The sequence below is a fragment of the Cibotium barometz genome, chromosome 17, assembly GCF_041138505.1.
Source record: "Cibotium barometz isolate CiBa-2024 chromosome 17, ASM4113850v1, whole genome shotgun sequence".
Classification (NCBI taxonomy): domain Eukaryota; kingdom Viridiplantae; phylum Streptophyta; class Polypodiopsida; order Cyatheales; family Cibotiaceae; genus Cibotium; species Cibotium barometz.
In genome coordinates this window covers 24965778-24993411 of record NC_141062.1, presented here as the reverse complement: position 1 = coordinate 24993411, position 27634 = coordinate 24965778, and the positions used below count along the sequence as shown (strand labels likewise).

Sequence of the window (27634 nt, the reverse complement as noted above, 5' to 3'; positions counted from 1 at the left end):
TCATGTTCAATGGTCCTATAAATGCATTCATATGGATGCCCCAAAAACGTTCCCCCTCAGTTGTGGCTCCAAAGACTATTTGGACAATCTCTTCCCAACTAACACCATACGTTTGGGCAATCCCAAAATTTATAAGAGTTTACTCCCATTCTTTTGTGTGAGTAGACATTGGTCTAGAATTTGAACTTCTAGTTCCCTCTTGGAGTCATGCGCAATGTCACCATTCATGTCTTGGTGGCTGTTAGGTATTACACCTACGTAATCCTAGCTTGAGACTGGTTTGGCAGATTGAGTTTCCTAGGCTATTAATTGTTGTTGTGCCAATTGTGAAGTCTCTTGTTCTTTTGCTCTAGCAGCCTAAATTAGTGTCTCTACTATTGCCTACACTTCTTCCGATGGTCTGTCATCAATCATAAGCCCTTGTATAGGAGGTGGGTCAGTGAGTAGAGTAACAATAGGAGCTCCTTGGCTAGGGATATCAACGTGGATGCTTTCTCCTTGCAAATGAGGCTACATGTGGTATTGCTCTGGAGTCCACCTTAACTCCTCCATTGATGGGATGGTATGTGATGTAGAGTGGCTTAGAGGTAATAGACAAAGCCGAACTTAAATCCTCCACTGTGGGATGGTATGTGTTGTAGAGTGGTTTAGAGATAGCAGTAGTAGCAACCGAAGCCAAACCTTTGAGATAACTCGCCCACCATAAGACCAAAAAGGTTGGAAGCCGGTCTAGTTGACGTCGGTTGGGGTAGGGCTCTCTCTCCCTAAATATTGAGAACCTTCCACTTAGTCAAATTCAGATGAGATTAGTGGCAAGTCCAGGATCCTATACTATGCTAAATTGGGTTCCAATCAAAGGTCCATAGCTTAGAGTAGGCTGGTAGATCCCTAGCTCAACGGATGTGATGTCCTCTAAATTGGCCTCTAAAACACATCCAAGCCGTAAGTGCATGTGACTTAGGACAAGTGGTCGGGGGCCAAGGAATTAAATGACCAGTTTTTTCTTTTAAAAAAATTTACTTTCTAAATTTATAATGTTAGGGAAACTTGTCCAAAGTGGGCTGTTTTGAACACTCTTGGAAGGGTTGTATATGCATTTTTTTGGGGTACCAGTTTGTATAGTTGCTGCAAATTTTGAGATTTTTTGGGGGGTTGTACAAGTTGTACCAACGTGATCCCCAATGGCCTAAAATGGCTATCTAGAGAGTTTGTACATGCGCTTTCTTTTTTAGGCTACTGGGTGGTAACTTTTCCTTTTTAAATTTTTACTTTTCTATTATTTAAAATTTTATTTTTTAGTTTAGTTTTTTGTGGTTTTGGTTTCGGTTTGTGGTTTCATAGATTACCCGAAAAGGGGTGGTGTTAGGATTTTTGGATCTTTCCTAAAAGCCTACGCACATATTAAATGTGGCCAACGAAAAAAGCTAACAACTAGTGGCCCAAATTACATGAGGATTAAGCCAAGTTAGTCTCCATTATTAGTACTAATGCAAAAAACATGCAAAACACAAAATTAATCCATTTTGCAAATCCTACCTAAATCCTTGTTTTTATCCCAAATTCTATGTGTAGGGCATCAAAATTGGGATAAAACCCATGCTTGGAGACCAATTTTCAGGTCTATTTAACCATATTGATTCAATTTCAAGACCAAATTATTGTTTTTTTGGTTAAAAATGAACAAAAATAGAAAATACAGAAATTAACCAAAATAGGAATTGCAAAAATTAAAAGATACAGTTTTAGGTAACAAGAAAAACTAAACATAGATTTCTTAAGATAAAAAGAAAATGCAATAGAAAACAAGAACAATGCAACAAGATCAAAGGTTTTTTGAGATTTCATTTCTACTCCATTCTTGAAAAAAACCACAAATATAATAGAATTACACCATTCACAATGCATTTAAAATGCATTGTAGCTATATGTGGTGGAGCTATTCCTCGGCAGTGCGGCGCCATTTGTGGGGGTAACTCCTTACACCATGGGAAGGGCGTAGGAAACTACTCTTATCATGGGGCTCTGCCTCACTGCCCTCCTCGTCGAGAGCACGTGGAAGCTCAATCAAGAAACCAATAAGCCATGGTATAAACACAAAGCATAGTTGGGGGGTGTCACTCACCTCCTAAATGCTTGCAGCTCGCCAATCCTATAGCTAGCATCATAGAATTTTAGCCATTTTAGCACCTATGGCCTAAAGAAGGCAAAAATGATATGGTGGCCGACACTGACGCCTTAGAGGTCTTCGGTAAGGGTTAACACCAAAGTACAAGGGAATGGGACTATTCCTAGTGTGCGAACTCCCACCTTAAAGATCCGCATGCATTAACACACTTGACGGTGTGGAGATGGAAGGATTCTTCAAAATGGTAAAGCAAACTTAGATGCCATTATGGCCCATTAATTATAAATACTGTGAAGGATTCTTCAACAGTAGCAAACTTAGATGCTACTATGGCCCATTAACTATAAACGCTAAAAGAAAGAAGAAAAAATAAAAGAGGCTGTAATAAAATGTGAGGCCTACCATGAAGCTAACGTCAGGTAAGACAAGTTGCATAACTACCACATTTCCATTAACGTGGCCTAAGTCATTGACCTGGAAGAGGAAGCCTGGGAAGTGAAGCTCGCCTGACTTTAGCATGGAATGACCACACGGACACGGGTCTAGTACAAAAGCTGGCACTCTCTTCGACCTGGGGGGGCTAGCCATAACTTAATGTCCCATCATGAGACCTAGTGTGCACTATAGAAATCATCATTGACTCCCACAAAAGTGCAAGTGGAAGCACAAGTAGAAGGTGTAAACGCATTAAAAACCACATGCATGGGTTCATTGACTACCATGTTTTCACTTTGGAAATAATCCCTCGAAAGGGATGTTCTATACCATGCATGTAGTAGCTAGCATGCGTGAAGAAGTGCTTCTTGGATGAGGATGGATGGGGCATAATCAATGCTAAATAGAAAGGAACTCATGAAAAACCGCTACCTTGCAACTAGCCTCAGGACATGTAACCGTTCTAATGATAGATGAGGAGCCCATATCTTGTAAAATCTTAACACTAGTGGACCATTATCCAATCAAAGATGTGCTAGAACCCATTGAGCTTCCAAAGGCAACCCACATTCTTACCATGTCGCTCAAAAAGAAGTTTGTTCTTTACTTAACCATAGGGGTAAAAATAACCCCCTCAACACAAGTGGACTCTCCAAGAACTAACCCAACTAACACTGATAATTCTAACATTCCTAACCTCGTAGAATCAGAACTGTAGGTGTGCCACCCATCAGCCCCCAACAACATGAATGTTTCCATGATGGGAGTGATAAATGGTGGGTACCAAAAGAGATGCTTTAGGAACAATATTACTATGGAGGGTAGAAAAAAATCTAGTTACCCAAGAGGAAGGTCCAGCATATGTCAGTAATAACCACACCACCTGCTGCCATCGGACCACATTGCAAAATACTGAGCCCCAAACACAAACCAAAAACATGGTTTATCAAAAAGAAGTTGTTGAAAGCCCAAGTGTACTATGCAGGTCACACATAACTTTGGCTACCCAAGGGTACTATGCGTGAAGGTCACACAAAACTTTGGCTACCCAAGGCAATGTAGTCAAAACCAACCCATCAAAGAGGACAACCCCGACAAAGGAGAACTACCAAAAGATGGTGGGTACTTGGTACTCTAGTGTCCCAAGGGTATTATGAAGGTAGCAAAAGCATTTAGGTCCTTAAAGTCACACGAACATTACCCCAAGCTCTTCAATCGCCATAAAAAGACCAAGGAGAGATGGAAATGACAACATAAAGCTACCAACACCACAAAAACCCCATATGAAACCCTAGCAAAGGGTAAGGCAAAAATTGAAGAATTCAAGGAGCCCCATGACCACTGCCAAACACCACACCATAAATAGGATATTCCTTCCACCTTGAACTCAGAAGCCTATGATGAATTTGAAGGCCCTAAATGACATTACTCTTAAGCCTCACTAATGGACCAAAAATAGATACCTCACCCTTGCCAAATGAAAAGGGATGCTAATCAAATAAATAAATAAAAACTGTCGAAGAAAGTAGGCAAAAGACTTGAATAGGAAAGTAGGTAAGATGGAGCAAAGAAGAAATCAAAAATGAAAGAAAGCAAAGGAATGGAGACTCATAAGAAGGAGAATTTGTAAGAAAGCCAGGACTCAAGGAAAGTAGGTAAGATGGAGCAAAGAAGAAATCAAAAATGAAATAAAGCAAAGGAATGGAGACTTATAAGAAGGAGAATTTGTAAGAAAGCCAGGACTATTTATGTAAAATAGCTTTTCTAATCACTAGTCTTCTAGGTACATGTGAGATATAGTGCTCCATCTCATGTTTTCTACATGGGTTTCTCCAAGAGGGAACAAAATATGGGTTTTCTCTCTCCCCTCATGTTTAAATGACATCTGATTTGTGAGACCAAACTTTATAAGTTTGTGGGGGGTATCAAAAGTTGTTCATGTGAGATATGGTGCTCCATCTCATGTTTTCTACATGGATTTCTCCAAGAGGGCCCAAACACACAAAATATGGGTTTTGTTTCTCCCCCCATGCTCGAACAGCTTCTAATGATGACCCAAAATTTGCAAGTGTGGGAGATATCGGATGACATCGGGCAAAATGTGGTGCTCTATCTCATGTTTTCTATGCAAGTTTCTAAAAAAAAGGTTTTCTCTCTCTTTGTCGTGTCATCCTGGTGATCAAACTTTGCAAGTGTGTGGAGGGTACCACTGTTCATGCTCTTACAAAGTTTGGTCTCATCAATCGATGATGCCATGGTGGGTGTGGCGGTAATTCCAAGGATCACATTAATCTTGTTCTCGTTTGTGAAAATACCATTTTTGGAGTTAATCTCAAACAATGACATTGTGTTTAACCTAGAATTAGCATTTGAGTGGATTCAATGAGATATGGTAGAGTCGACGTCTTTCAAAAACAAGCCTAAGATGAGCAAGAGGCTTTTTCCACTTTGAGTGCACACAACGGTCATCATAATGAATATCTGTTGGATTTTTTGGAGGAGATCCTTAAAAAGGCAATAAACAATAAGCATTGGAAGGTGGTGGGGGCATTGGTCAAGCTAAACCACATGACGTAATGAGCATAGGTCCCGCACTCTAGAGTAAATGATGTCTTGTATTTGTCAGTTGGGTTGATTGTCGCTTGGTTCTAGGCTGAGAAGCCATCCAAAAAGTTGTAATCCTCTGCTCGATTGACTCTTTTTCCAACATGTGGTCCATGTAAGACATGGGATAATGGTTTTGCACCTTCATGAAGAGGCTTCATGGAGAGGGATGATGTGTTTCATAGATTTTGGAAGACTTCTGTTAATGTCATTGTTTTCATGTTAGTGTACTTCCAAGCAAAAACATCTTAAAATTCCCTTCATGTCAATGATCTTCTAGGAAAAAAAAAATTTACAATTCTTTGTGAGCATAGCACCAATTTGTTCTTCTGTTATAAATAGCTTTGCAACTTTGTTGATTCGAGATTATTAAAGGGTTGTAATATGATCTTCTTTATTCTTGAAGGATATCACTGCATGATTATTGCTTTCATGTTGAATGTAAGGTATCACTTTTTCCTCCCATTTAATCGTTGTTTGATGTGGCATTGGTCACATTTGTTAATGTCTATCACCCATTAAGAAGTCCTTTGATGCCAGCTTGAAGAGCTAAAAACTTAATACAATTACATGGTGTCCACTTCCTTTGAAGAGCTAAAAACTTCATCCAACTATGTGGTGTCCACTTCCTTTTGAAGGTTGTGTGTGTGTGTGTGCGCGCGCGTGTGCATGTGCACGCACAAGCACGTGCGTGCGTGAGAGAGAGAGAGAGAGGGGGGGTTTGATGTAAGCACGACTTTAAAATTAGGAAAAATACCTTTTTCTTTGGGTAAAGTTAAGCATATTTTGGTGTTCTCTACTATAACGAAAGTGCTAAAAAATATATTAGTATCCTCTATCAACATAAGGGCTAGATTAATGAACACAAAGGTTAAAAAATACCTTTAAAGTTTGAAAGTCTCAAAAGCTCAATGTTTGATAGATTGTGGGGAAAAAAACCTTCAATTTTGAACGTTTCTTTAATTTGAAATAAAGGTTTCATAGTTTTTGTGTCGACAGTATAACATTAAATTGGGAATAAAGCCACAACATTAATACATATGGCATCGTGTTATTGGTCATAGAGTCGTGTTATTGGTAATAAAGTTGTGTTATTGGTAATAGAGCCATGTTATCATTGCTTATTATTTATTTATGGAATTATACAAAATAGAGCCTCTCTTTCTTTACACCAGAAGCATAGAAGCGTTCTCTCTCTCTCTCTCTCTCTAGTTGATATAAATGATGCTTCCTCTCATTATTTTGGTTCAATCCATAAGCATTGTTCTTCACCTTCACCAACTAAGCCTTAAATTCGTAGGGCAAGTAGTGAGGTTTGAGTTTCCTTTCTTAAACAAAAGCCTTTAAATTTGTAAGGTAGGTACTGAGGTCTAAGTTGCCTTTGTCATATGAACAAGTAGAGAAAGATGGTGGTGTGTACCTACTAGAAGAGTTGGTTCTACAGCTCAAGACATTGGATAAGTATCTTGTGAGGATATCATAAGGGCAAGCTACCCTTATGAACAAGTAGAGAAAGATGGTGGTGTGTACCTAGAAGAGTTGGTTCTACAGCTCAAGACATTGGATAAGTATCTTATGAGGATATCATAAGGGTAAGCTACCCTTAAAGTAGAGGTTTTCCATATCAAAAACCTCCTCATAGGATTTTATGGTAGGATCAATAGAGACTTTGGATTTTGATTAGGGTTTCACCATTAAAAAGATATGAGGGTGTTAACCACTTTGTAGGTTAACATGGTTTATTAGCTTGACCTATCATAAGGCACTTTGCAGCTTAACATGGTTTCACTAGCCTAACCTATCATGACCTACCTATCATAAGGCACTTTGCTATCTTATCCACGGATGGAAGCCCATCTTTTGTAGACGACACTAGACTTTATAAAGCAGAATTACCTTGGCTTAATGCCAGATGGGAAAATGACAAACCTCATATACATATTTGCGTAAGGCTAGAACTATAGTGGCCCACGTTTATTTTTTAGCAATACACATTCATTCCCTTGCAATAAAATACTTGTGAGCTCTCCTTCGTCTCCTTACACTCTTGCTTGCTTGATGGCTTGATTATAGGATCTCTCTTGTATGAGCTTCTCCTCTCCTCCTTGTGTGATTAATCCATAGTGTAGGCAACCTTCTTCTCAACTCCATCACAGTGATTGAAGTTGTACCTTCACACCCATAGCCATGGAAGCATTATGTTGACAACAGAGTGAGGATGCAATGGACGAGGTAGCGCACCCACATGGGAAGTTACACTATGTGGCTATATAACAAAGCACAAAAGACACTTGTTTTAGCAAATGCCAAGGTAAGACCTTGACTTGAACATTAGCGCCATCAGGGACTAGCCTAGGGATTAACTCCATTTTTCCATCTATTTTAAGCTATTGGGACCACCCAATATTGCCCATTATTGATTAGGAGGGTTACACTCCAAATAACATATGGTTTTGGAACTTTGGATGTGTTAGATTTGTTGTGTTTCATTTTGTTTTAAAGCTTATTTGCATTTTATTTGATGATTTACATGACTTCGAAGTCCACAAGGCTGTGATTTTGTTGCATTGAATGAAGAAATAGCTTAGCATTTGTGATTAGAAGTGTAATATGCACTTTGACCACTCCAACAAAACATAAGCTTTGAGATTCATTCGTGTGGAGTAGGGTCAAAAAGTTAACTTTTGTTTATACATTGTTGGAATTGGTAGCTTAGAAGCATCTAAAATCAACAAAAAATAATCAAAAAAAGACTCAACCACATTAACAAACACCATTAATTAGGATTAGGAACCTTAATCATGCTAGCATTCATGGTGCCTGGAACATGTGCAAAGAGAGGGATGAAGGTTTAAGCCATAACTATGGTGGATGGAAGATAGCCATGTTGAGTGTGTGTGTGTGTGTCTGGAGAGAGAGAGAGAGAGAGAGAGAGAGAGAGAGAGAGAGAGAGAGAGAGAGAGAGAGAGATGATAACTACAAGAACAAGAGAAATATGATACGTAACTCAAATGAGACTCTAGTATTTAGAGAACCTCCCAATAAGTACATGCTTTACAAGCATCAAGCCTTATCTTCTGACCTAGACTTTAATAAGGGTTGTTCACATCCATGGAGGGTGTTTACACTAACTCTAAAATACCCAATATCCCCCTTCAGAGTGATGGAGCTGATGCGTCCTTCAATAGTTTCTATACTCCAATACTAGTAAAGAAACAAGACATGTTCCCCACTACTATTGACTTATAGGCTCATAAGCATAGCTCAAAGGCATAAAAGCATGGCTAAGAAGCTCATGTATCATGGTTTATTCAGAGGTCAAGTCCTGCCTCGGGAGACAAAGAGAGTCTACATTAGCATACCAAAACAACCCCCTTGCTCAAGTAGGATAAAGAGAGAATGATGGAGCATTATAAAAGGAAACACAAAATATTCAGATTTTGGGGGACTTCCTAGGCAGAGAACCCATGACTACAAAATATTCAAATTTTGGAGGACTTCCTAGGCAAAGAACCCATGACTCAATGCATAATAGGAAAAAGATAACTTTAGAAGTTTAAAGAATTTCATTTAAAAACTTTGATGAAGATTTGTTATGTTATTTTAATGTTTTTGTGATAATTTTATTAGTGACATTGGCTTATATACTAAGGTTTATACGTGGCTCGTTAATTAATACAGAACAAAATTTAAGTGAATAGACATAGAACACAAAATAAAGCACCGAAATGTTATTTTGGTGCCTATTAATTAAATTCATTGTTTTGCTAATCTCAAAAGCTTAAATACTATGGTTTTATCTATTACATATTAACCATGGACAACCAAGGAACAAAGAGAGGAGAAAAAAGAAATCCTTGATTTCTAAAAAATAAGAAGAAAAAATCCCTTCATTTGACCCTTTGTATTCTGATATTCTGATTTTTAATCCTTTGTATTCAGGACTAGTGAATATTATTTAATGGTAAATATATATGTGATAAGTAGAAGGAGAATATAAATTGAAAAAAAAAAAAATCTTGAAAGCGAAACTCTACATGGGCGACTGATACGGAAAACGTGCTGCTCCGGAAACTCTTCTCTTTGTTGCGTCGGTTCTTGTTTCGGGAAAGAGCTCCGCCGGACCCATAAGCATAGAAGAGCAGAAGAAAAGAGAGCAGGTAGCAGTAGGACATGGACGTGGTAACATCTAGCCACGCAGGGGAGAGGCCCGTCGAGAAGGTAGTGGTTCACCCGCTGGTTTTGCTGAGCATCGTGGACAACTACAACCGCATGGCCAAGGAAACCCGCAAGCGCGTCGTGGGCGTCCTCCTCGGAGCCACCTTCCGCGGGCAGGTGGACGTCACCAACAGCTACGCAGGTCAGGACGCCCCTTTCACAACCTTCAGGGTACCGGTTTAATCCTTGTTTTTGCTAGACGCAACAAAAATGACACATCTTTTTAGTTTGCACATGGAGGGTGCCATGATTAGTATTTTTCTGGCTCGCTGCACATGGGCTAGAGTTAGGATTTGTATTGCTAGGGTTTCAGGTAAATTAGTTCTCTGTGAGAGCGCATCAGGTGAAATGCTAGATGCAAAACAATGCACACATCTTTCAGTAAAGAATGGGTCCTGAATCAGGGCTTTCCTCATGGAGGTTTCCCATATGCACACATGATTAGAAGAGGAGGATTATTAGCACTCATCAGATAAAATTGGGTTTTACACAGTTTCCCTGAGAGAGAGAGAGAGAGAGAGAGAGAGAGAGAGAGAGAGAGAGAGAGAGAAGTTTCATGATGCCGAGAGGATATCCATGTAAAAAGAAACATTCTCTAATATTTTCTTAATCATGTGATCAAAGCAAACACATTGCAATAGACAATGCTACGCACCATTTCTCTCTCATGGATACTATGCTCAACATCTTGTAGACCAATGGAGGATTACGATGGTGGCGGTAGAGTCAAATCAAGTATATGAATTACTTTCAGGGGACCCAACACATTTATGGCTATTCCAATTCTCGAGTGCCTTACCAACATGATCTGCCATGTCCATGGAAGGAGTAAGCCTCTTGGTCCAGGTCCAAGGTCCAGACCACACTAAATCAATAATAATCCAAGACTCACTTATATAGGGCTTATTGCTGCCATAAATAACAATCCAATCATAAATAGTCAATAACCTTGGACTTATTAAATCTGAGCCTTAGCCACCCATCCAAGCCTGCTTTCCTTGCCCTTGCTGGATTAATCCCTAAGCCCAAGGGTTAGTGCTAGGTACATAACATTCCTATCCACTGAGGACATTTCCATTTTTTTTTTCTCAAAAAGAGACTTCTATTAAGTATGAGAAAAACATACAACAATCACAGCTATAAGCCGGAAGAGAATAGAATCACCCCAATATGTAAGGTGATTTCAACCACTCAGGAGCATCATGATGCCATGTAAGACCTGTGGTACTAGAGGAAAAGAAGATGCCATGGTCCCATTCCCGCATAAATATCACACGCTTCGCCTGTGCAGAACGAGAGGGCCCCTGAATGCGAGCCCAAATAGCCATAGATGAATCACCCCATATAGTACTAATGCACTGAGACCCAAAAATCTGGACACCCTGAATAGCCTCCGTGCATCTAGCTTTCCAGATTTGCCATGCTGTAATACTGGCAATAATCTCCCAACTGGTGTCAATCCTCTGTCTAGGGGGTGTATAATCAGAGTGAGGAACATCCTGCAATAAACCATGCTGGGCAATACCTCTACGAAAACAGAATCTCTTTACCACTGCCCTCATAAAAAAGTTGCGGACCGGACTGGGAGAGCCAAGCAACTGCCCCTAAGTCACATGCATGGCTTGGCCACTCAATTTGCCCATAAGTTGGGCTACAAGACCCCAAATATGCTGTGCAATGCTGCACCCCCGTAGACAATGTAGGATCGAAGGCATCAATCCACTCCCACTCTCCTGGATCCCACTGAAGATATCTGATAGGACTGCCACCATATAGCGACAAACACCAAGAGCCATGAGTCACTATCTGAGGAGAAGGGTCAATGAACTAGTGCTTCCTCGAGCGACCAACAATCCTCACTGGACTAAGCCTAGTGTTTGGTATCATCTCCTCCATACATCTCTTCAATCTCCCACTAGGCATGATAGAATACATGAGGAAATCTGTATCCTCCTGGTCTGGTAGAGCAATGACCTGCAGAGGTATGCCTATCCTCGAAAAAACTCCCAGCCAACTCGGATGATAGTCTCCGTGAAAGGTCCCAGAAAGCCACTCCAGCGGAATAGCTGCATCAATCTGATCAATATGAATGCGAGAGCCCCTAAGATGCTGAGTGGATGCAACTCTCCGATCCTCCGGAAGACTCTTAAAGGTCTTCCAAGCAAGAACTGTGTATGCGCATCTCTCCCATCCTGACCATTGCATATAACGAGATGCACCAAGTGGCCGACCTGCCTCATCCCTAATGAACTCGTTCCACATAATAGGTTGTCGGTCAACCTCGTCCAAAGACCTAGGAAGCCTTTGTTGCAAAAAATATCTCATGCTTCTCCATGCTCTGACAATGGCTGCAATAAGAGGGGAAGATGGCTAGCACTGGGGCTGGAAAGGGCCGGCCCCCCCTCAATACTTTTTGTATGTCTTGGAGTATTTATGTTTGTACAAGTGTCATGGGCGTGACTGGCCAGATTTCTCCACAAGGGAGTGAAAACAACCAAATAAAAATGGTTCAAGTCGATGAAGAGGTGTTGGTCGGAGTATCCCCAAATCACAGGCTCATTCCCACCTTCACTGGGTGGACACCTGCCTTTTATTGGTCTTTCGGGACCGTGCACCAACAGGCACGCCCGTACTAACGCAGGCTAAGGAGTACACCGCGGAGGGAACGTGGCCTGGTTCTCCCCAGTGAGCTTTGCTCCCAAATTCCTTGGTGAGTAACCTTCACTGGCTCTCAGAAGCTCTGAGAGCGCGGTTAACAACACCACACAGGAAAATATACTAGCCACACTAGGAAGAATTTCCTGAACATGGTCAGAATATACATGCCATGCTCCTGCACTACACAACTTAAAGCATTCTCTGAATTTAAATTAGCAAATTTCAGATTTATACAAATGAGAAAAATATGAGAGCACCTGGTACAATGAGTACAATTCCGGTACAATAGGTACAATTTGCAGCAAGTACAATCAAGCACTTCAGGTACTTCACATGTGTGCAGGTACAACCAGCCAGGTAGTATTCAGGTTTTGTACTTGCAGCAGGTACAACAGGTACATAGGGGCAGCCAGCAGGTAGAGGTGGGCAGGTACAGTACTTGGGGCAGCAGCTGCAGGCGAGTTCAGCAGGTACAGCACATGGGTACAACAGGCGTGGGCAGTAGTCGGGTACAACAGCCAAGTACAGGGCAGGTACATGCGGGTACAACAGCCAGGTATAGGGCAGGTACAGGCGGGTACAACAGGCATCTAAAGGGCAGGTACAACCAGCAGCAAGGAAGCCAGCAGCAAGGAGGCGGATACAGCCAGCAGCAAGGAGGTGATGGAGAAAGAGGCGATGCAGAGAGAAAATCCACCAACCCGCCACACGTGGGAAATTTTCCAATAATGTTCCATGCAAAAGCCTTATCAAAGGTTATAAAACCTTAATACATAATTAACACTTATGGGCACCATCCAAAAGAAAATGTCTAGCCCCTTTTTAAATGTGTGTGGACACAGGAATGGGTCTTAGACTAGGACTGTTTTGGGTGATGCCTTTTATGAAGGCAGCCTAGGGCTGTAGCAAAGTACCCTTTCTACACCATATGAAATATACTGAATTTCCAGCACATCTCTCTCTCTATACTCTCTCTTCATATCTGCGTTTTGCATCAGCATGTTTGCAGGAGTGTTTAGGGCTGAAAGAAGACTCCCAGAGCTTCCGCGCGTTACATTGGTATCAGAGCATCAGGCTCAGCAAGGCTAAACACTGAATCAGTCCCATATGATGGTGTACAGGTCCAAGGTACAGGAAAGTACACGGATACGAAGCCCAAGGCAAAGAACACAGATCGGGAAGAGCTCCCGGGAGGTTTGTTGGTGGTGTTTCACAAAGCCAAAGGGGATGGCAGTCCTGTGAGCCAGATAGGTTCTCGGGCAACAGTCCCAAGGGAGGATTATCCTCCAAGGGTGATGTGAGAGTGCCAGACTCATTTCTCAGGAATGAAGACCAAGACGGTGTTCAGAGTCAGGGCAAGAATGGATTGTGGACTAGAGGGAATAGCTGCATAGATCTTCGTCCGAGACAGAGTGGTTTGGAGAACCGGGCCGGGACTTCAGAGAAAAGGGTTGCCAGGGATGGATGGATGACAGAGGGACTGCGGGAAAAGATTGGGATGATGACAGTCATCCAGGAACAGGCTGGAATCCCGTCATCAAGTTTAGCAGAGGGGGATGTCATGTGCATGTTTGCCCATGGACATATCCAGATGCTAGTCCAGAAGAGGCAACCAGTAAAAGATAACTAGAACTAGGATTTTGGAGCACAAAGTGTAGAAGAGGCTAGTGTGGACTTGGAGCAAGGCATGGAGGACATTAAGAGGATGATGTCGGCTGCAAGGAGTGTGCTGTCGGCTGAACCATGAGGCGGCTGCAGGCGCATCAAGGATATGATATTTTTTGTCCAGTCGGTCGGCCAGATCTCCTTTGGTCCAAGAGGCCTATAAAAGGCACATGAGCTCATTGTTGTAGTCATTCATTCCCTCATAGAATGGGTCTTAGACTAGGACTGTTTTGGGTGATGTTCACCTTTTATGAAGGCAGCCTAGGGCTGTAGCAAAGTACCCTTTTTGTACCATATGAAATATACTGAATTTCCAGCACAACTCTCTCTCTCTAATGTCATGGCCCTGTGAAAATGGAACAGTACAAGTGTGGGCATGGTGGTTGCAGAGTCAGAATATTTTATGATTCACATGGGGGGTGCCCGGACAGAGTTTAAGATGTGTGGACATCCCTAGGTGTGAAGGGGGGAACTAGAAACATTAAACTTTAATGTTTATTAAAGTTTGCCCCTAGGCCTTAGTGGCCCTAGGGAACTTATTAAAGTTTGGGGCCCTAGGGATTATTTTGGGGAGGAGAGTCACTCCACTTTTGGAGTAAGTGTATCTCTCTCTTCTTTCTCTCTCTAGCTTTTGGAAAAGAGGGAATCGTGGAGTTCTTCAAGCGCATGTACACAAGCGTGGAGAAGTGGAAGGAGAAGGGCGACTGCTGAAGACTGTTTGCTGCTGTTTTTCCCTGTGCAAACCAGCCGTACCGCCCTGTACGGACAGGCTGCAGGCTCTTTCTTGGTCCACGCTACACACACAGGAGCTGCTGTACGCCTTTTTCTCTGCTGGATTCTCTGCGCACAGGTCCTGTGCAGGCTGTACCAGCAAGTACACAGCCAGTACAGTACTGTACGGCGGCCGTACAGTGTACGGACAGCCAGGTACAGCAAGTACAGTTGCTGCAGGCGGTGCAGACAGGTGCTGGACAGAACTGAATATTCAGATTCAGGCGAGTATAAGTGTGGACAGCCGACTGTTTGTGCAAGTACAACTCTTGGCACGTATCCCGAGGTGGTACAGACGGGTACAGTGCTGATTTTCAGATCTGTATTTTCAAGGACAGCATAAGAGTGAACATCAGGAGGAGGGTACAGGCAAGTACAAGCACATGGGTGAAGCAGGGTTGTGGATACAAGTGCCTGCAAGTACAGATTGGTGCTGTTGCTTCCTCCAGTGCTGTTTCACGAGCTGAATTTGGTAAGCTCCGTTTCTGTTCATCTATCTCTCTTTCTACTGCTTGATGTCTGTTGCAGATATGAGTTATCTGGCCCCTTGTGAGAGGAGGGGTATGGCAGATTGACAAGGGTTGAGACAAAGTTTGGACAGCATATGTATGTATGAGCTGAGATGATGTATCATGCACTTGAGTTATGCCAGATGTATGCCCATGGCTGCCCTGCTTAGTGGTCTTGGCTGATCAGAGGGAGGCACAGTGTGTTATTGTGGAATACAGATCTGTGTGCATAGATCCTCTGTGCTAAGAAGGATTTGTGGGCCGTCAGATTGGACATACAGGTGTAATCTCTTGGCTGATTTTTGTTGTACTCAGCCATTCATATTATTTTAATTGAATAAAGAAATACCGCAAGGGGCGCCAAGCTTTGGGGCCAACAGGTGTCGCCTTGTTTTCAGATTTGGGCACTCTAGCTCCAATCAATTTTGTTTTTCACATCTAGACTACAAGTGGACGAGTGACTGCTAGTCTACCGCACTCTGGTTTTCTATCAGAGGCCGGTTTCACTCTACTCTCTCTTCATATCTGCGTTTTGCATCAGACTCTAATCTGTTTCCAAAAGAGAACTCTCGTTATTACAGCGCAGCATACCATAGAGAATGCACACTTGTACAACACCTCCCTGCTTCCAAAGGTATTCTCCATCTCTACCTTGGATCCCTCAACCCCTTTCCCAAACAGCAGTAGGGCTGTACCAAACCACATGTCCTTCTCTATAACCACAGCTTGCATGTAACTAATCTCCTCGAGAAACCGATAACCTGTTCACATGAATCCAAAGACATGTTTCCACATGAAACCAAAGTCTTGTTTCCACTTGAAACTAAAGACCTGTATCCCATAAACCATAGGCCTATTTCCTGTCTCTTCCTAGGATACATCTTTGCTGTACACGCAGCCAAGTGTCCATGCATACAGCTGTAAACACAGCCCACAAGCTCGTCCAAAACAGCCCCGGAGCTTTCCCTGTTCTTGCTCTCCAAGCCGCCAAACCCTTCCTCTCACAAAGGGCCAGAGGAGAACCTCCAAGACAACGATGAGCCAGCAAGAAGAGGAGAAATGAAATGAAATGAAATGTTATATTAACGTCTTCAAAAGGCCATAATGACCTATGAGACCAAAAAGTTACATCATGGTGGGTCTGATACAATGTTTGGATAAAAAACTAGAAAATGAAAAATAAAGATGATACTACTGGCACCTAGAAAATGAAACTGGATCTGGAAGGTAAACAGAAACCCTTATAGGGGTGGGCGTCTGGACCACCCAAGCTCAATCGCACGATCAATCAGTGTACCGCTAGTGTGGGCGGTATCCATGTCCTGCTGCTGCTGTGGTCCATCTGGCGCAGTGATGGTTGGACTAAAGAAGTCTGTAATGTGCCTCTGAGTCTGGCTCTCTGTGCGCCTAAGCAGGCTATCTCTATATCTCCGCAGCTCAAGTAAGAACAATCCCAAACACCTCTGGTCCTGGTACCCCATGACTCTGGAAAGTGGTCCAAAACCCTCTCTGAATAAACAGTGGAAACGACCTCGTATCTCATAGTATGCAGTACAATGGCATATATAATGCAGCTCTGTCTCTGGCTCCCCATGGCATACTCGACATATCCTGGCCTCAGCTGGTATACCTCTATATCGGCCAATCTCAATCTCAAGCTGATGTGAGGATGTGCGAATCTGACCAATAGCACATCGTACTGCATGAGACAAGTGTACATCCATGTAACTGGGTCTGATCACAAAACCATCTGCTGTGAGCTGAAGAAAATGCTCTCTGTAGAAAGCCATCTTCGTGCCCAGCTCCTCAGTCGGCTGCATCCATGTCCTCCTAATGTCCAGTTGAACTAAATCCTGACAGGTGAGTCTAGTAAGAGAAAACGTTGCCATTCGAAACACTGATGAAACAGCGAACGCGTATGTGTGTTCGGGGAAGCAAATCTCCAAGGATCAGACTCCCGGTCGTGAGATAGGAAGAGAGATGAGTTTTCAGCCCGTCTTCTCCTGTGCCACGTGTTGGCTGTGCGCCTCCTGAAGCCAGCTCGATAGTAGCCAATAAGGGGAGCAAATGTGCTGCAGCTCTCCTGCAGTTCTACTGTAGCCAACCTCTCTCAAAGAGCATGGACAGCCCTGTGCGCCTCTAGTCCAACCCGCCCGTGTGCCAAGCGAGGAGGAGAGAGAGAGAGAGCAAAACCCTGTCTGCAGCTCTGTGCGCGCCACTTGCTTTTTGCAAAGAGAGCCCAACCGTGAGCAGTCCACTTCCTACAGTGCAGACCATGTGTTCGTTGCAAGGAGAAAGAGAGAAAGGCGTGTGTGCTGCAGCCTGACCAGCCCCATCTTTGCCAAAAGAAGCCCCCCTCCCCCCCTTCATGTGCAGTTGTAGTTCAGCCCTCCTGTGCCCGCCTTGCTTTTCACCAAGAGAGAAAGGATAAGCCCTGCGCTGCAGCTCTGTGTCGCCTATGATCCCTGGCGACCAGCCATCCAAGAAGAAGCACCCCACCATCGTCTCTTCCACCCTCTCTCTTTTTAACAATAAGGAGGTGCCTCAAAAACAGCCCGTTTTTCTCCTAAAAAGCAAAAACAATAGCAATAGCAAAAAGGCGCATCCTCCAAATTAGTTTTTTTTTAAAAATCATCAAAGGTTATAAAACCACCAAAGGTTATAAAACCTTTAAACTTTAATTCTTTTTGTCCCCTTTACACTTGGGGTTGTCCACACATGGGTTTTCTTATCAACTCCAAACCAATGCCATTCACACTGTCCACCATGTCCCCGCACCCACCTGCATACTGTCGAGAGAAAAACACAGGGTCGTAACAAGGATTATCCAATTCAGAGGACCAAGTGTTCTAGCATGGTCCAAGCACTCGAGACGGCTTCTTGGACACAGAAATGGGCTTTGAAGCTCAAGTGTCAAGTGGAAAGTATGTATGGCGAACTCTTGAGGATTTGGGAGAGATCAAGTGATGAAACGGGTTTCTACATGGTGCTTACATGTATTTCTCATGTGGTGGAATACAAAGAGATCATCTCCTAAATTTTAGGGGAAGTTCCTATTTTTGGCAATCTTCGATGGATTTTTGTTCGTGTCATTACCTCCGGAATTTGGCAGAGATCAAGGATTGTTAAAGCGCCATTGTGAAATTAGCTATCATCTGGGATATTTTGAGCTGAAGATTGTGGAATTTTTGGCCTTTGGATTTGGGACATGTGGTAGATAAGAGGATAAAAGTGAGACAAGTGTCCCCACACTTGTCAATTTTAGCTCTACACATGGCATTGTAGCATTTTCTTGCTTATTTGAATATGAGAGAGTTATCTCTTGGGCGAGTTTGAGCTTCAAGTAGGTTTTTGGAGGCTGAAAACTCTGATTTTTCACAATTTCTCTTCATTTCTAAGCCCACCATAGCCATATCCAGCTTGGGGAAGATGATTTTCACTACTCTACACCATCTTGCACACCCCGGATGACTGTTTTTTAGCAAAATAGTCCTAAAGCTTGCTGAAATTTTTGGTTTTATGTGATATACAAAGAAATACACTAGTTTATCTGTTCATGGATGAGCCCCATGGGATGGTTTACAGGTCTTGGCACTCATGGATGCGACATACAAGTTGTTGTACAGGCTTATGTGCTTGTGGAAGAGCCATATGGGTTGTTATACATGTTTGTGCGCTTATGGAAGGACATGCTGGATAGCCTTATTGAATGAAGGACATTTTTATGGTTGTATATGGATAATCCGGCATCTCCTATGGGTTGTTATACATGTTTGTGCGCCTATGGAAGGACATGTTGGATAGCCTTATTAGATGAAGGACATGTTTATGGTTGTATATGAATAATCCAGTATCTCCCATGTTTGTGCATTTTCGAAGGTTTGATAGAAACTCAGTATACAAAGGGCTTTGTGTGAATATATACTCTTATGTGTGTGTGTGTGTGGAGTGCGTGTGTGAGAGCATATCTTGATACAGAGTTCTATACCCACTATTGGGCACTGATGACGTTAGTGGGGATGTCGTAGTATCTAGTCCATACTATGCATAATGGAGTTGATAGTTATATAGTCTTGTGGGTTGACTACCATGTGGCATGACTATATAACATGCACGTTTCTAAAAGGTGAATTTGGACATGTTCTTGGATTCATCTAGGTATATATATATTTCTCCTCGGATGGGGGGGGGGGTCGGCCCATTTTGGCCTCTATGCGGTGTTATATGTGTAACTTCTATTTTCAGCTTTGTGGATTGTTTAATGGTTGTGATTAAATCCCGAAATGTTTAATTGTGCTCATGGTCAAGCGATGCACTCCCACTCCCGCGCTTCTCGAGCGAACTACACTCCATGGCATAGCCGCTTGTAGTATGGCTGCCCAGGGCTTGGCCGGCTGTTGCGAAGGCCCCTCGGGCTGGCCGACTAGCTGCCTAGGCTTGGCCGACAGCTAGTCCATGCCTTCTAAGGGCTGGTGGACTGGGCCTTTGCCTCCTAGAGGATGAGCAACAATGCTTATGTCCTATAATTGTTGGCCAATCATGTTATGGGCTTCTTGAGGGCCAATGTCATGGCCCATGGGCTGCCCTGCATACGGGATGGATATTTGATGATGCAAAATCGCGCTTGTGTGCATAAGGATTTATGGGCTAAGGTGATGGATGAATGCCATGTACCGCCCTATGCAGGACCTAGAGGAATTCTTGCCACTATCCAGGCTTTGGAGAGGTACTTTTTTTGGCCAAACATGCGCAAAGACATATGTTTATGTGCACGAATGTATGGTTTGCCAGAAAGTGAAGTTTGACAAGCATAAGGCACCCGGTTTGCTTCAACTGTTGCCTATTCCGGATCAGCCATGGGAGTCCATAGCCATGGATTTGCCTAAAACGCAGCATGGAAATGACGCCATATGGACCATCATTGATAGGTTTAGTAAGTAGGCTCATTTCGTTCCTGTGCGAAAGAATATTAAGCTTGAGCACATGGCGAGAATATTCTTGGTCCAGATTTTTAAGCATCATGGTATGCCTAAGACTATTGTGGGAGATTGGGATCCGAGAACCATAAGTTTGTATTGGCGGGCTTTATTGGATAATATGGACATAAAGCTGAATTTTTCATCAGCTTATCATCCTCAGACGGATGGGCAGAGTGAAATTGCAAATTCAGCTTTACTTGATTTGCTCAAGTGCTATGTGGCTGAGCGGAAACCAGATTGGGAGAAGTACTTGCCTCTCGTGGAGTTTGCTTATAACAATACGGTGCACACCTCCACTGGGAAAGCACCCTTTGAGATTGTTTATGGTAGGGAAGTACTTTCACCTATCCTTCGCACGAAGGATGAAATCTTTGTTGCGGATGAGTATGTTAGAGATTTGGATACAGCTTTCTCACAGGTACGGACAGCCATACAAAGAACTTTGGAAAAGCATAAGAAAGCTGTAGATAAACATTGTAGACAAGTGGATTTCAAAGAGGGTGATTGGGTGCTTCTTAAGTTTGAGAAGGCACGCCTTCGGAAGCAACCTGGCAAGGAAGGCAAGTGCCCAAAGTTGTCTCCCAGGTACCATTTCAAGTGTTGGAACGGATTAATGAGGTGGCTTTTAGGCTTGCTTTGCCTGAACACCGGCGGATACATAATGCTTTTCATGTTGGCCTCCTCAAGAAATATGTGGGTCTTGAACTGCTTGAGCCGGTTATTGAGGACCAACCTGAAATTGATGAGCGTGAAGAAATGCTTCAACCGGAACATATTGTGTTTCATAAGGAACGGAGAGCTATTGGTGGCAGGCTTATTCGTAGGTTCCTTGTGAAGTTTAAGAACTACCCCGCTGTGGATGCAAAATGGGTAGATGAAGGCTACCTCTAGGATTATCCGAATCTTCTACATGTTTATTTGGCCACTTTTCAGTTGTTGACAATTGATTAGAAGCCGGGGAGAATGTCATATTTCTGACTAAACACATGTGGAGGAACACCATGGAAGGGTAGGTATAGACATTGGTGTGTGTTCTAGGCATGGTTTAGTACATGTGGAAGGAATCCGTGGAAGGATTGAGATCCTGGTGTGAGCTCATGGCATGGTTTGTTACATGGGGAAGGACTCCATGGAAGGATTGAGATTCTGCTGTGAGCTCCTGGCATGATTTGTTACATGTGGAAGCGCTCCATGGAAGGATTGATATCCTGGTGTGAGTTTTGGCATGGCTCATTGCATGTGGAAGGGCTTCATGGAAGGGTGGATACAGTTCTGGCATGCTGATGAAGTCTCATGGAAGGGTGGACACCCTGGTGAGCATTCGTTGTTGATTATAAAGTGTTCACATACACTTAAGTTTGGGCGGATAGTTTATAAAGTGTTAACATCAAGAGGACCAGTTTCTAATGAAACTTGGCCATTTTTCAAAGTGGGCAGCCCACCAAGCAATAATAGCTCCACGAGTTGCTATTCTAGGAGGGAGAGGCGAAAAGTAGCTAGGTGCCTCCTTTTGAGCTGTTTTTGGAGGTGGAACACCCTAGGACTTCACACAGGTGTCAGTTTGGCATGCACAACAGCTCTAAGGGCTGGTCGACTCCTTCTTGGGCTGATACATAGCTGGGTGCTTCCCTCCATAGCTGCTACAGACACAAGTGAATTCTTCTCTCTCCCCCTTGAAGCAGGCTATTACTTCTAGCTTCTCTACAGGTCTCGTCGACTGCTGCACAGCAGGTTTCAGGGCTGAGTTTTGATGCGCTGAAGGCTTTGGGTTCAAGGCAAACAAGAGGGCACCCATATCATCTCTTGGGGTGACCTGGACAGCATGTTTGTGGGCTGAAACAGTGCTATTCATGAGTCCAATTCAGCAAGGTTCTTCGTGACAAATTCGAAGGCAAACAATATCTAAACCTATGTGAAGCCTGTGGCTCTAAGGGTGGAACCTTCAGGTGGCCAGAGGCAAGGTTTTCATGGCTGGTTATTCGGGACAACACTACTGCTAGAGGGTGTGATCACGTACTAGAGTATGGTTGTGCCCGAGGAACTCTTGGAAGGCTGAGTTGAAGTCTTAGGCAATTGTTTGATTTGTTTTCATCATATTCCGGATGTATCTGGTGCCAGTCTGAAGAGTGTTTACTCTCTGGCACCCGTTCTCTTGTACTGGAACACTCTGTTGGTAATAAAGATACCTCAGGGGGGGCTGGCCCAACTTCAACCCCTAGTGCTGTGTTTTGTATCGGTTTTCATTTTGTTGATTCATTGGTTTCAAAGTATGATTATGTATTGTCAGATGCTATGTATTATGCCATGATGTTATGTATGGGATAAGGTTTTCTATGCACACACTTCCGTATTTGTGCATACAACCCTGTCTTTGCTATCATGTGAAGTGTTGCACTGCACATCCGGAACCATATGCACATTGGGCTTTGATGCATTCGCATTATCACGCTGCTTCTTGTTTGGGCATGCATTTGCAATATGCTCAGTGCTACCACAAGTAAAGCATTTCCCCTCGCTCACATACTGCTTTTTCTGCTTCGGAGTGAGACCATAGTCTCTCACTTGGAAGGGACGCTTCTTGGTAGACCTATTTTCAGCCTTTGCTCCATTTTTATCTTGGTTTTGGTCCTTTTTAGGTGGCTGTCCATTATTTTGCAGGTTTTTGACAAGCCTCTCTTTGCCTTGGAATGAGGGCTTAGCCTTATCGGATCAACTCAACTTGAGTTCCAATTGCTCGGTGTGGCAGTGGCGGCTGCAATTAGTTGGTGTAAGGTGTGACGAGGATACATTGTAGTCCCGCTTTGTACACGGGTTGCAATCCCGATTGAAACCTTCTCTTTCTTTCCGTCTCAGTGACATATGCATAAATGGAGACACCTCCAAAAGCACTTTCCAAAACTTTTGCACATATGTATTCACTGTTTCCTTCTCATTTGGCTTCACCTAATTCCACTTCATTGTTATCGCATTCAATGCATTGGGAGGCAAGAACTGGGCATAGAACCTCTCCTTGAACTCTTCCCATGATCTAACAGGATTTGGTGAGAGCTTCTCCATGAGCCATTAATGAGCAGCAGTGCCTTTCATGAACATGCTTACATGCTGGATCATGGATTTCTGAGTGAAATCCTCATCACTAAAAGCAATATTAAATTGGGCAATAAAAGCAAGGGCCTTTGATGTATCATATTCCTCATGATATGCGTCAAACTTCACAGATTTGTATCCGGCTTTGAAGTCACGAGACTTTGATGCATTAGTCTACATCTCAACATGTTTTCCCGCATGTTTGTCCATTGGGACAGCCCCTTTGACTGGCATCATGATAGGAATAAAAGGTGATGCATTAGGCATAGATACATGTGCCCTGTAAGCATGAGGCATGGTTGGCTCCTCAACACACACTGGTGCATTTTCACCCATAGCTTCTTCCTCACGAGCACACTCAAGGGCATGAGAGAGATGCGGAATACCTGCACCAACAGAAAATTATAGTCCATGTTGCATGTGTTGTGTATGCACATTTTTAGCCGGCAATGGCATTTGACATACATTTTGACCACTACCATAAACATTGTATCCTTCACGGTCTACATAAGGTCCTGTTGCATGGCGTGAAGTCGTTGATGGTTCCTCTCCAATAGCATGAGGATTCATCCTCTTAGACATAAGTTCTTGTTCGAGCATCTGTGGGGATACCAAGACATGTGGGATGGTTGCCTTTGCTGCACAGGCATTCTCGGTACGAGCCAAGTATGCACGCGTTGCATCCCTTGGTTGCATGTGCAACTCTTGAGCAATCATTGCCATTGCATGATCCATATAAGATTCAGCTTTCTTGGCCTTCAAAATGATCATGTACCAATGGATCCTCGCGGCGGTAGATCTTCAATTCTTCTTCTTGTTCATAAAGAAGAGCTTGCATACGAGTAAGTTTAGCCCTTAAGGCTATGGACTCTTCTTCTAGCATTTTCTCTTTGCCATGGGACGGCTGTCCTACATGTTCCTGTTCCCTAATGTGCACCACATGAGTTTGCTCTTCTTATAAAGCACTGGAAGTACGCATTTCGCCTCTTGTGTTAGCATCTCCAACATTCATAGTGTTCTAAGTGTAGAGATAGCTAGTGTTTGCGGTGATCGTTTTTCATGATTGAAGTCAAAGAGAACTGTATGCTCTGATATCAATGCAACTTGGTTGAACACAATGCTAATCAATACACTTAAATACACCAAGATTTAATGGACAACATGCTCAATACAAGAAGTAATTTGCTGAATTGACAAGAGACGCACAATGAGCCGGAATGGCCGGTCCCTCCATCATATAAAGTATATTGATCTTGGGAGAATCAAGTACATAGTGTCATGAGCATTTCTGACCAGATTTCCATACCAATGCATATGAATACAGTATTGCAAACAATGTGGTTGTCGGTGTAGACTTGCAACTCACACTACTCTCTCAAGTGCCCATGTTCCCTACCATGTGCTCTCTATTGTTCCACCAACACATGGTAGCAACAATCTGTAAGAGAGCACGTAGGACAAGAGAACACTTACACATGGTATGTGAACATGGAGTCCTGCTTCTTCCTCTTGCTATTGTTGGGTAGGAGGGAAGCTAGCCTGCTCACTCACACACACACACACACACACACACACAACCTCAAGCACAGAGAAACGTGAGTGCTGGAAAAGATGTACTCAATAATGATATGAAATGAAAGTACAAGTGAGTACTAAAAGGCCTAGGGCAAAGTGTCCAACACACATAAGTGTGTTTCCATGGGGAAAAAACGTGTCTAGTCACAGGGAAAAAGTACCCGTGAGTAAGCCGGGTTCACACCTGAACTAGCTGGGAGTGGACACGACCAACAAACCCCCCTCAAGTGAATGGTGTGAACGGGTAGCAGCAGGGTGATAAAGCTATGAATGCTACCCTGCACTATGCTCCACAGTAAGAGTGAACTGCAGTGCCAATGGAAAAAGCAAGCACTATATGATGGGGAAAAGGAGAATCTCCAATGTCATAGTGCTAATGCTAGAGCACAGTAGTACATAAATGCATCACCAGAAATGCATGGCAAAGATCATGTGGACATCAACTCCATCAAATCAAGAGGCATCGCATAATACCACCCTGAAGGCAAGTACCAAATGCCAAGCTGAACTGCATGTAATCCACATCAATGCTCTGTAACTGCACGAGTGATAAGCATAAGAAGAGGTAGCAGATATACGCATGTGTAAAGGCAACAGGATCCAAAAGTCATGCTTGCGAGACATGCAATGTAAGTTGCAAAAGTGAGCTTGCCCCCAAGGTAAGCTACACGAGCCTCATTGCGACCTGAATACAACACCGCCAAGGTATCCCAAGCACCCGTAGGTCCTTCACATGCGTAAGGTACTGATTGATAGAGTCACCTTCAAGCATGCGGTCAGCTTGCCCCCAAGGTAAGCTACACGAGCCTCATTGCGACCTGAATACAACACTGCCAAGGTATCCCAAGCACCCTTTGCAGTGGTGCAAGAACGAATGTGCGGAATGATATGCCTGCGGCACGAGAGAGCAATCAATGCATGGGCCTGAGTATCCCTAGCATCCCAAGTACGTTGCTGCTGAGTAGGAGGAAGACTAGGAGGTGGACCTGCATGAGGGTGAGCGGGAATCACTTCACCTTCCGTTGGAGCAGGTGCAAGAGGACGCTCCTCAGCGTCATCCACATACAACCATACATTTTTGGCAACCAAAACATGACGCATCATAGGGTAGTTATCCCCATTGAGCTTGTCCTCTTGAGATAGCATCCCAAAGAGGTCATTATTACTATTGGCCATGATAGTACAACAAATCTGTCACAAGTCACCAAGAGTAGGCAATGCTCAGCAAAACCGTAAGAATGTGGGAGATAAATAGCAGGATAACCAATGGATTGAAAGGGAACCCCTTCACCACGAGAAATACATATGCATGTCCCAAATCTGCAAGTGTACTGCACGATGATGCAAATCTGTCAAAGTGTCTACAATGGCATACATATACTGTAGCAAACCACAAATGTATACATGTGCTGTGAAAAACACAATCAGCTGACACCTGTAAAAGCTGCAAGTGCGCAAATCATGGCAGGTAAGTTGGTCGAATGCTCCAAAAATGGGCTCAATGTAGAAAAGCCCTAATTTTTAGGCAGCTAGTTAGACCAAATCTGAACCGGATCTCGATTGTCACCTCGACCAAATGCTGCAATGTCCAAAAATTGGGGGAAATGCCCCAATCCCAACCAAATGTGCCTGTAATACCCAAAAAATTGGGGGAAATTTCCCAATGCCAACCAAATGTGCATGTAATACCCAAAATTGCCTGCAAATAGTGTTTCTGCAAAATTCCCAAATTTCTAGTGCAATTATCCACCAAATCTGCTCAAATCAATGCCAATGTGTGCCAATGTTGCAATTGCAGGCTCAATGGTGAAAAGCCCCAAAATTACTGCAACTAATTTGCTAATTTTTAGCAATTTTAGGTCAAAATTTAGGGAAAAAAATTGCAATTCTTTGAGCATAGCTATCAATTTGTTCTTCTGTTATAAATAGCTTTGCAACTTTGTTGATTTGAGATTATTAAAGGGTTGTAATATGATCTTCTTTATTCTTGAAGGAGATCACTGCATGATTATTGCTTTCATGTTGAATGTAAGGTATCACTTTTTCCTCCCATTCAATCGTTGTTTGATGTGGCATTGGTCACATTCGTTAATGTCTATCACCCATTAAGAAGTCCTTTGATGCCAGCTTGAAGAGCTAAAAACTTAATACAATTACATGGTGTCCACTTCCTTTGAAGAGCTAAAAACTTCATCCAACTATGTGCTTGTAATACCCAAAAAATTGGGGGAAATTCCCCAATGCCAACCAAATGTGCCTGTAATACCCAAAATTGCCTGCAAATAGTGTCAATTTTTGCAAAATTTTCAAATTCCTAGTGCAATTATGCACGAAATCTGCTAAAATCAATGCCAATGTGTGCCAACGTTGCAATTGCAGGCTCAATGGTGAAAAGCCCCAAAATTAATGCAACTAGTTTGCTAATTTTTAGCAATTTTAGGTCAAAATTTGCAAATTTCACAAACCTGAAATCTGTAAGGGATTTGGAGTTGCAGTTGGGCCGAGCGGCGAACAGTGGCGGCGGATTTGAAGGCAACTGCAGAGGCGTTTGAGGGTGGTGGCGGCGTGAGGGCGGCGGCGGCGGGCAGCTGAGGGCGGTGGCAGGGTGGCTGAGGGCAAAACCCTAACTCTAACCTAATGCAGCAAAACCCTAATGCCAATAGGTTGAAGCTCAATGGCTGAAGCGCAGCAACGGGCAAACCCTAACCCTAACCCTAACCACGCTCTGATACCAATGTTGGGTAGGAGGGAAGCTAGCGCGCGCGCGCATGCACGCAACCTCAAGCATAGAGAAACGTGAGAGTGCTGGAAAAGATGTACTCAATAATGATATGAAATGAAAGTACAAGTGAGTACTAAAAGGCCTAGGGCAAAGTGCCCAACACATATAAGTGTGTTCACACGGGGAAGAAACTTGTGTCCAGTCATCACAGGGGAAAAAGTGCCCGTGAGCAAGCTGGGTTCACACCTGAACTAGCTGGGAGTGGACATGACCAACAGCTACTTGC

The 27634-nt window shown here is 43.3% G+C and overlaps 1 protein-coding gene across 1 annotated transcript in view; it reads left to right on the top strand.

Moving 5' to 3' along the window:
• Nucleotides 1-9207: 9207 nt before the first annotated feature.
• LOC147629813 (26S proteasome non-ATPase regulatory subunit 7 homolog A-like) overlaps nt 9208-27634 on the top strand; it is a 58959-nt gene continuing 40532 nt past the window's right edge. The window contains exon 1 of the mRNA XM_086811347.1: nt 9208-9524. Coding sequence (XP_086667473.1) covers nt 9338-9524 — 187 coding nt within the window. The 5' untranslated portion in view covers nt 9208-9337. The remainder of the gene's footprint in view (nt 9525-27634) is intronic.